The 11,183-nt window shown below is 41.7% G+C and overlaps 1 protein-coding gene across 1 annotated transcript in view; it reads right to left on the reverse strand.

Moving 5' to 3' along the window:
* LOC107313636 (cytokine receptor common subunit beta-like) overlaps positions 1–11,183 on the reverse strand; it is a 33,734-nt gene that overhangs the window by 4,805 nt on the left and 17,746 nt on the right. The window contains exons 7-9 of the mRNA XM_032445802.1: positions 933–990; positions 666–826; positions 111–256 (exon numbers count right to left, since the gene is read on the reverse strand). Coding sequence (XP_032301693.1) covers positions 111–256; positions 666–826; positions 933–990 — 365 coding nt within the window. The remainder of the gene's footprint in view (positions 1–110; positions 257–665; positions 827–932; positions 991–11,183) is intronic.

Consider the following 11,183-nt stretch of genomic DNA (forward strand, 5'->3'; position numbering starts at 1 on the left):
GCACAGTCTGGGGAGAGGAAAGAAGCACGAAGGAAAGAGGTGAGAGGAAGTGTCATGGCCAGCCACAAAGCAAAGAGAAACCCAGGACTCCTGCACTTTCCATTACTCACCTTTTCATATTGGTTGTGCTCCCAGAACTGGACCTGATACTTCTGCATTATGAAACCATACCGTAAAGTATGTTTTTTCCACCTCAGTTCATACTGTTGCTTTTCTATCCGTTCCACTAACACATTTGCAGGTGGAAGCACCTTAACTAGAACACAGAGAATATCTCAGAGTACACACCAGCGCACAGACCCAGCACATCCATTTACCATCTTCCATAATCATCCACCTTATTTCAAAGATTTTTCATTTACAAAGTGATATCTTTTACCTTTGTGGGAGACTCCAGTCTGTGGAAACATCACCAGTACCTCTAGATGCATGCAGCCTAATAAAATCCACCTGGCACACCACACTGAGCATATAGCCCTATCTCTTACCATGCTCCAGGGATCACTGCACAAACCTCCCAGAGCTCCACTGGGTCTCACCTACCACATCAACCACATGCTTCCCTTACCAAGTCAGATCTCTTTTTCCTCCCAAATGGCTTTCCTCACTACCATTGCCCTCATCCACACAGGAACCCCTGAAAACGACACAACCAAGCAACTCACTGTTCTTGTAGGCTTCTATCAGTTTCTCTTCCGTCTTGGTCCGCACAGACACTTGGTACTGGCTCTGACTGCTGATATTGCTAACGAGGATCTCACAGCTCTGCACGACATATGGGACATGGGGCAGAGCCTTCTCATACACAGGAGAGCACTCCTCTTCCCTGAGGGGTGAAAAGAAGGTGGCAATGAGATCAGCAGGAATGGCACAGAGCAGAAGCCCATCAAGACAGGCAGGGGTAAGTATGCTGCCCCTGGCAGATCACATACGCTGATGCTGGAGTGGCCCTGAAGAATAAGCCAAAGATGACAGAGGTGGCAATAAAATCTGATGTTCATTTTTTTTGCACTCGTTTTACTATTTTGCTTTGTATTTGCTATGCAACTGTTAATATCCCTGTGTAGAGATAGCATCAGGTCACTTTCATAGCTTATCTTTTCTTGCTTTTTACAAGAACAATCCTCGTACTTGTTGTTTCATGGAAATTAATGAAATTTCAGAAGTTTATCATATGTAGCCAAAATTGCAAGTTTTTCATCATGCTGACCCTTCACTGTGAATGGCCAGGGAACGTTAATGACTGCCACTGGGATTTTTCCCTCTGCCTTTGTGAAGATCATACAAAGATTTGCACGCAGCAGGAGAAGACACAGGTATAAATACGCTGTTATTATCTACGATGAACATAAGCACTATCAGGTTAATAATAAAATAGTCTGGTTTCTGCTGAAGAGATGCAACAATTCTCTTTCATGATATGCATTATTAGATATTATTGTGTGTTAGCGGATATATCAGTGGAAGAGGAGTCCTGAGCAGCATTCCATTAGTTCAATAGATCCTTATGGATACTGATAAAGTAAGTGGAAACAGCTAGATTGCCTTTTTAATACCATTTAAAACATTTGTCAAGTTCCTTTCCAGTATAAATTTCTTACACTTTACTTGGCTGTCTCCATGTTTTGGATGTGAAACTCCTTTCAAGATCCTCAAAGAGTGTTGTAATGTAATTTGGCTGACCGATCTGTGCCGACGCGTTGTTGCATCGGGATATGTCAGCAAGTGCTGCATTCCCCACACACAATGCCAACAGCTGTTCTGGGAGCATTTTCTAATTTCTTGTTGTAAGATCAGAGACACATGCTTCCAAACCTAAGGATCTTTGTCTAAATATACTTCTTTAAGGAGCATGACACACCTTATAATTTGCTAAAACAGTGTTTGAAGTGAATTGGAACATAAACATCCATTGAATATTTTGACTATCAGTAAAGCATCCATTGGGTAAAATTCTTCCCATCCTTAAGGCCTGCCCTTCTTCTTCATAAAGAGGAACTGTAAGCAGGTAAAAGTGCTGAGTAACTGGCAGTCAACTCTTATGTTGGATTTTTTTTCCAACATCACAGAGTAATTGTGGCACTCCACATGGACTTACTGGAGATGGTTACTGTCAGGCCTTCTACCTTAAATATAGCCCAGCATTTAATGCGTTGTAGGATTTTCTAGTATTAGCCTGGCATCAGGACTCACAAAAACCCAAGCTTAATGTGCAGAGCTTTTTGAGAATTAGATTGCCTGTAAATGTTGTTCATCCGATGTGTCACCTCCCGGCATTCGCTTGGTCTTGTGGGCAATCAATTCATTTCTTTCCTAACCAGCAGGAGTTTGCAACGGACATGTTTGCAATTACGCGGGACCTTGATGGCATTGATCCGGGCTGCTCTCTCTGATCAGACGTTGAGCTCATGGTGTTCTCAGGAGCAGAAGAGATCCACTGAGACGCCCATTTCTTCGCTTAGGAAGTGCACATCATAAGGATGATTCTCACGTCGTCCTCACAACACTAGTCAGAGAGTCAGCATACCAGAATTGTTAGGCAACGTGAGTGCTGTAGGGTAGGCATTGCCAGTAGCGTACTATGTATTGTCCTTCAGGAATCCTTCTCTGCAGACCAGTTTCTTTTAATAAGGCTTGAAGTGGGCTTCGAAAGAGTAAATTTACCTTTCCAGTGTAATATATACTGTATTTTATTGAGCTGTTTTAATGCACTCCTTTGTAACAGAGACTTTATGAGACCAGAGAAGCAAGGAAGAGAAGTAAAATACTGGATTTGTTTCACAGAGGCAAGCCAGTGGTTATGCTGCAATAGATGGTTGAGTGTTCCTGAGCCCAAATCTTGCTTAATCGTCCATCCTTGCTTTCAGAGCAATTTACTTTCCAGAATGTTGTGGTAAAGATTTTATTTTATTTTTATTTATCATTTTATTTTATTTATTTTATTTTATTTTATTTTTATTTATTTTTATTTTAATTTATTTTACTTTTATTTTATTCCCTGGCCTGTAGTTCCTGTAAGCATTCAAGAAACTTTAATTTCAGCAAAGAAATTGCAAGCCTGGTATTGCTTTCTTCTTTTCCCTTGGCCCGATTTTGACCTTCTGCTAATCAATCTAGTTGCTTGCAGTGTTACTCTTCTAGAACACTCATAATTGTACAGTCTATTTGCTTCCACATTCTGGCAGTAATCTGTGTGATGCTTGTCACATGCTAATCTCTTCTGGTCTCTCTTCTTTGGCATTTCTAAACTCCTCATTGCAGAACAGAGAAACAATAAATTAACTGTTCAGACTTTTCAATAAAATAAACTTATGTGTTACATTTTATCAGTTTTATTACATCTTTTAATTTTTTATTCTTAGGGGGTGATGAAATAATGTGATGCTCCTTTAATCAATTAATTTAATTGATTTTGTTTAGAGAGAGGAGACTTGGAGAAAGGGTTTAAATTCGCTAACCCCCCCCCAATATTTGTCTTTTTTCTCTAAAGGTAGGGGATTTTATTTTAAAAAAGCCCCAAACCTTCTGGTTTCCATTTATTTATTTTTTATGGTCATGCAGAATTAAAATGTTCTCCTTTGAAAAAATGTATTCGCTCTTGTTAGAATAACACAGTTACGTATGCTTTTATGTAAATCGTACAAGTACCTAAAATACTGTTTTATAAATCACAAATGAGTCATGGTGTTAAAAGAATACCACCACACATAAATAGTAACCAGGAAAAATAGTATTGTGCTTTAGATTCGTCTCTTAGTTTCTGTTGGCATTAAGCATTACTTCCCCATTTAACTTCCCCCAATTTATACTGTAGAGTAACATTAATGCATTTGTGTTGTAATAATTCGAAATTAATTTATTATTGAAGGTAACACTCTAGTTTCCTTAATTGAGATATCCATAAATAATTTCTTTACTTGACTCTTTATTAAGCATATAGACCTCTGCATATACTAAATGTTGTACAGACCCATAGAAGAAAATACTTCCTTTTCCAAATACTGTAAACATGCTCGCAGGACACATCGCTTTCCAGGTTCCAAAAGGCTCCACCAGAAAACCATGTATATTGAATTTCAGTGCTAGATTACATATCACAGAATCACAAAATTGTGGGGGTGTGAGGGACACTTGGTATTGTCCCTAGCCACCTCTGCTAAACGGATCTTCCTTACAGTTGGTTGCTATACGGGACGAAGCCAAGGAAGATTTTTAGATATTCCATAGGAGACTCCTCACTTTCTGACAAACGCTTGTTCCACGCTCTGTCACTCCTCATAGTAAAGTAGTTTTTCCTCATGTTGTGTATGCAGTGTTCCAAATTTGTGCACTCATTGCCCCTTGTTCTGCCACTCTGCTCATGAAGAGCTTAGCCCCATCCATTTACTCCTACTCATATTAGATATTTATAAAGATGAGAATGCCCCCCTCATCTTCTGTTTCCCAGTCCTGAACAGTCCCATGGCTTCTCGGCTTTTCCTCATAAAGGAGATGCTCCATGGTCCGCATCATCTTGATGGCCCTCCTTTAGTCCTCTCTTTAGAAGTTCCCTGTCTTTCTCGAACCTGGAAGAGCCACGATGGACCACAGATCGTCCAGCGTGCGCCTCAGCAGCGGTAGTGGAGCGAGGGAACAACACTTCCCTTGACCTTGCTGGCCACTATTTTTGGTAACGCTTCCTAAGGATGTCCGGTGGGATACTAGGGCACAGCAAGGGCCAAATATGTAGTTCGCAACAATCGTGGTTTTGTTCAGAGTTTTATGGTCCTAGTGGCAAGTGCAGAACAGACCAGACTTAAGAGTTCTATTTGTATTCTGGGGCACTCAGCCCCTGAAGTTTCCCACAGATTACAGCCTACGTGTGTCTTTCACAGAACACAGATTATCGATTATGAAGGAGCTCCTGGACGTCAATCTAGTCCAATGCCCTGTGAATCAGGGACACCTAGTCAGTAGTACCATGATTGATGATATATAGTACCATGAGCACAAGCCCGGCCCAGTAACTCACATTTCAGGTGGAGTTTTAAGGTCCCTCCAAGGAGGAATACTCCACACCCTACTCTGGGTCAACCTTTGTCTGCTGCCTTCCGTGCCACAATGCACAGAAAGAAATCTCCCTCCTGTTTTCTGACAGAATCACGTGTTCCAGTCTGTGCGATACTGTGCCTGGCTAACTTCGATCCCTGACAGGAAGCCTGGACACCATCCTTTTTGCATCCTGCTTTAGTTATTAACACATTGATGAGGGATACCCCCTCAGCCTCCTTGTCTACAGGCTGAATAGTCTAGCCCTCTCAGCCTCTCCTCACAGGAGAAATGCTACAGTCCCTTCATCATTAGGTTACTCTTGTTGAGATGTTCTAAGTATGTTCAGAACCTCTTCTACCAGGAGTAGCATCGTTAATCACGCAGATTAGCAACAACATATTTCCTTCCTAATTTACAGCTCTCCCATCTTCGAGTAAGTGCTCTTGGGGCTAAATAGGAAGTACAGAACTGCAGTTACAGCACCCTGGTTTCTCTGAAAGGGTTGTGGCTGCTTCTATTGAAAACTGACATTTCAGTGTATATGCAGGTAATAAAAACGTATGGTACATATTTAAAGACCTTATTTATCAGGAAATCTTTGTTGGCCATTTATGCTCTCTAGCTAGGGAACTGGTACGGTTGCTCAATCAGAAAGATTTCTACAAATACTGCTGGGGAGCTTGAACAGTGAGGGTCATTCCATCTGGTTTTATCATCTGCCTCACGGACGGCTCTGGATGCAGAGGTAAGGGACCTGCTTCTTTCTGGGGAAAGCAAAATGCATCCTTCTCTCACAGAAAGTCTTGAGAGCCCTTAAGGGAACTCCTTTGCGATATTATGCAAGCGCTCATACAGCTGTTTCTTGGTGAAGAAGCAGCATTTATGAATCTGGAAAGTCAACGACAATTTAAAAGGAATCTCTCCTCATATTTCCCAACAATAGAACAAGGCTAGAGGACTGTGTGCTCTGTGAGTGCAGGGGTCTCCCTCTGTAAGTTCTTATATCTTTTTGAGAGAGCCAATCTGATAGAGACCCAGAAGAGGTGAGTTTCTAGTATCAAAAATGTGCAAGTTAGTGCTCTTGAACTTCTCAATGTACTTAGATCTTGACAGTCCCAAAAAGAAGAGATAATAATTTATTTTTGAATTGTCTAAAATTTGCAGCTTGTACTGGGGAGTAGCTGGAGCAGCTGCATGTTGAAAGACGAAACCTGACAAGCAAGAATGAGTACAGAAATTCAATCACACACTGAAGTATGTGGTGGGGAAATAAGTCTTCATAGAAAGCAAAAGAAAACTGAATTAACATGGGTTCATCAAAAAAGAACAATGACTATAAGGAGACTTTAAGGGCTGAAAGAATTTGCAGTGTCTGAGGTCTATTCCATAGAACAGGCATTTTTCTTTTTATTTAGTTTTAGCTTGTACTTCTGGACATATGTTACTTCTTCATTCTTTGATATGTTGCCACGGTTCACACATAAGAAAAACCTTTATTTTGTCCATCATAAAGGGCTTTGTAGATGTCTGTCTGAATTTTGACAAAGTAAATACGTGCAAGGACGGTTCTTTCTGAATGTCACGTCCAGACAACCACAACGCCTTAAGGATTCCTCTAAGTCAGTTTTACCTTCTCCTTTAATAAAATGAAAAACCAGAAGCTCCAGAAATAGCCAAAGGGAAAAACGTTGTCATGAACATTTATTTTGCAATAAGAAACGTGTGTTCAAAGACAGTTGAAGATGAAACGGACTTTGCATCTTTTTGCTAAATCTGTCATTGGTCTTCAGCGACCCAAGCCATTAATGGTGAGTTTCAGATTTACCATTTAATTTATTTGATGGCTTGCCTTCTATTTCCTCATTTTCCCTATTCCTTGCGTCCCTTCTTTTTCCACTGTATGAGACACTAAGCATTCTTGAATAATAAAGCAGACAGTTTGTGTAAGTGCAGGTGCAGACAGATGGGTGAGAGTGGTGGAGGTTGGGTTGCAAGAAATTCCATGAAACACACAGGAGAGATAATCATCACATCCCCACTAACATCAATACTTCCTGTGCCCAGACAACAACTGGCCAGAAAACATGTCGGCAAGGCTCAAAGGTCTCAACTTCACTGTTGTACGCTTGGCTTGGTCGTAGCTTGGCTTGACTCTGATCATATGTGGAAGATACCGCAGAATGACACAACTTCAAACGTATTTTCAACCAAGGGTCATTTTTTCTGATGGCCATTGGAGAGTGCTGCTATCATTGCCTTCCCCATTTTGATGGCAGATCATTCTATTTCCTGCTACTCCCCTATTATCCATTTGTTAAGCAGTATGTACCCTTTTTTTTCCCTTTTTTTGGCTGTATGGCATTTCAGAAAGCGTTCCGATGAAGAGCTTGAGAATGCACAATGACTAGCACTCACTCGTTAACCTGCACATGGAGGGAACATTCAGAGGGCTCACGCCCTCTTGGTTTTGACTCTGTACCCAGAGGAATGTTATTCAAATAGTAAAGTACCTGAAATGGACCGTGCTGGAAGAGTCCAAAGAGTACTTTGGCCAAAGCTCGAATATCTCTGGGCCAGCAGTCAGTTTTTCAGAGCTGTTATCTGGTTACCCAGGGTCAAAGTCACGCTTAACTTCTGATACCTCTCCTAAAAATGGAAGTACTTCTTGTTCTGTGCAGTGAGTCATTTTATTGTGCTTTTCAATTACTAATTTCCAATAAGTCTGCTAGAAAGAAATGCCTGGACACGAGGATCATGAAAAGTGGTGCAGATGGCTGTTCACGACAGGTAGAAATGAAATAGATAGACTGAATGAGAAGAATGCGTAAATATTCACTGTCATGAATCTTTTCTCCAGAAGATACCAGTACTGTTTATTACTAGTACTCTCTTTGTGGCAATCTGTTTCCTTACTAAAAGGAACCTCAGTACATCAGACTTGAACAGTTGTCAAGGCGATACATGAAACAACAAATAGGTAAGGAATACGTCAACAGAAGAAGACGAAGATACACAGAAGGAACGAGATAAGAAGAAAATGAATTGCATCTTGCGGATGCAGAAGCGAAAGGGAGGAAAGGGCGAACACTTCGATTTTGTTGTAGGTAAAGAGCCCAGTAGCGATACACCTAAAAGCAGCCGAGAAAATGAGCCTTAAAGTCTTTGGAAAGGACTTGGAAGCACATCAATTCAGGAAAAGAACTAAATGTATATATCTTAAAAAAAAAAAGGAAAAAAAATCAAGCGAAAGCAGAAGATGAATAAAATTACTCTGATGTTGGCAGTTCTGCTCTGTACCCATGGATTACCAATGCCGTGTTTTCAGTGCTGCATGTAGGCATTCGACTGACTGGACCAGTCCCATCACTCTTCACACAATATCCTGGATTTACTTGACCTAAGTACCCACACTTTTGACGCCTAATCAGTACAGCTGAATCAAATGCCTGCCTGACGATATGGTTGGCTCGGGAGCACCCCAATCCTCTTCTTGAACAGACAGTAGTTGAGCCACGGTGTGCACAGCTTATTGCTACAGGCAGCACGACACTGAAGTCATAGGCAGAATCCAGAGCGGCTACAAAAAAGAAACTCACTTGCATCTTTTCAGAGCAGCTCAGACCTTTTGCAAGCTGCACAAAGCTTATCTCTTAGATTAACCATTAAAAATATAGTTTTTAATCTTGATTATGTTTTTTTGGTCTGAGAAGCCAACGTAAAACGATACCTAACGTTCTGAATGCGAACTAATGTAATACATAGTCTCTTGACAGGCAAATGCTAAGGCTACAAGAGTGCATTTTGGCTTGAACCTTAAAATCAACATGCCTTCCAACTGTCTTTCTGGACTGCCAAAGGAACTTCCTTCCAGAAGCTGGGAATCATCAGGAACTTTCTGCCTTTCACTCAAAGTAAAAAATGCATTTCTCTGACAATTCATTTTTCATCAAACCACTTCTCTCATAAAAAATTTCTGAGATTATCAAAGGGTTAGACTGACAACTAAGAAAGCATGCAGAGTACACGAAAGAATACTGGTACTGCAAAATTGAGGGAGATGATATGAACGTGAATTGATAAAAGAATTAATGTGGATTAAAATGTTAGAAAGAGGTTACTGATGCAATATGGAATACGTATCGATAATGAAAAATGAGTTTTCAGACGTAATTAGATAACATTAAGGGATTGGAATTCATTTTCCAGCGTTTTATTTCTTGCATAACTGGTATGAGACCCATCAGATCTTATAGATGACTTTTTAATACACAGCACAGTTGGACATCAGGAGATTGCATTGCAAAAGGAGCTGGAAGAGACAATCATGAATCTATCAGAATCCTACAGCATTGGATTTGTTGAAAAAGCAGAAATATTTTGGATCTGAGTGCGTATGGACTATTTACAGCTTCAATCCAAACCCAAGAGATTCATGACGTACACACTAAAAGTTCATCTTTTTCATAAATTGGTAGGAAAAATCCCAACGGCAGCAAATTTTTTCAAATGGCTTTTGGGGGATCCTTGAGAACTTTCTTTGATGTTCAATTAGGAGATATGCAATGATATTGGCAAAACTGACAAACATCTCTACACTGAGATTGAAGAGGATGAGTGTGGGAACAGGTGGACGTTGGAGGGGCACTCAACAAGCAGCTTCCTACTATAGGATTTGATAAGATTTGTGGAAATGTTTTCTTTCCCCGCCTTCATGTCCCTGTCTTCCAATATTGCATCTCATGCATTGTACTTTTCGTAACTTCAGCTCATGCCCCTTCCACCTCAAAACTGTTTTGGTCAAACAGACAGTTCAGTGAGCCTTCCTGCTGACCTGGACAGCACCTGATGGAAGCCAACGGTCTGGGCGGCTGCATTGGATATATGAAGTTGCTTACCAAGCGGGAGTGGGAGTCCTGGGAGGTAAGAGCAGAGAGGAGCTGGGCTGTCCTGGCCCTGGTGGCAGCCTTTTGTCTGGTGGTGGGCCTATGTTTAACACCATGCAACCCCTTTCGTTTCTCTGGAATTACGAAGAGTTGCATAAATGCTGAATTAGGCCAGTTGGAAGAGGCTTTCTTCTTTTCTGCAGTGTTCCTGTCTGCAAGTGTTTTTCCTGGTGAAATACCACTTTGTCCGACTTAAATGCAAAATCAATGCTTACATGAGAAAAGCAGTGCAATTGCGGGTGTTGAAGTTGGCATGTTATTAAACCCTGGCTTTCTGTCCCTCATGAATTTAAAGCCTGTTTGAAGAATACCAGCCTGTGGGCCTCACATGGGAGAAAGGCAAAGCAGACGTGGAAATGTTTCATGGTTGAAACGGGACTGCTTGGAGAAGCATCTGTACTCCGTTTCTCTGCATTCCCTTATCCCTCACCGATGATTTCCTGTTCTCCTCCTTTCCTTGCTGACAGAACGGTTGCTACACGCGACTCTCCCAACCCACTCATTGCCCATCTTAGCCACCTCATTTCAGGGAGTAGATACGTTGCCCCTTCGAGCTACGCAGCAGCAGGAGAGGCTTCTCCGGGCAGTACAGCGAGTGGAGCTACAGATGTGTCCTGGGAGCCCCTGAAGGTAGGGGGATGGAGCGGGGCTTGCAAGGGTGGGAGATCCTGCTATGAGCCAGGGCAGGTGGGCATCCTTGTGGGTCCCTTGCAAATCAGAAATTGCAGGGGAAGCCCTTTCTAGTTATTGCTTTCTCTGTGGGAGCCTCAACACTTGTTTCACTGGGATAATCTTAGCAGTGATTAAATGGCTGGGGGCTGTGCCCCTCTGGGGGAGACTGGAGCACTCCATGGGGCTGGTTGTATCTTGAGATGTGTGGCTCATGCAGAAATCTCATCTTACTGGCATTCCGTTTTTGGTGCTAGGCTTGCTACCACTTGGAAAGATAGGTATGTCCTAGAAGAGCATAGAGAAGTTTGGAAATGCAAGCAAGAGCAAGTATCCATCTTGCTCTTTCAGTTTACTTTGTGTTTTCAGTGGAGTGTCATTGTATGATACCTGGTCATGCAAGAAAAGGCTTTCACTGGACTTTTCTCCCTCAGCTCACTCTGAATCTTCTCTGTAGGTGGCAATTCATCCCAGAACCTTCGTTGCCTCTTCAATGGTGCAGTATCTGATGTGCAGCATGGGAAGTGAAAAAAGCCAGTT

Source organism: Coturnix japonica, chromosome 1, assembly GCF_001577835.2.
Source record: "Coturnix japonica isolate 7356 chromosome 1, Coturnix japonica 2.1, whole genome shotgun sequence".
NCBI classification, from domain to species: domain Eukaryota; kingdom Metazoa; phylum Chordata; class Aves; order Galliformes; family Phasianidae; genus Coturnix; species Coturnix japonica.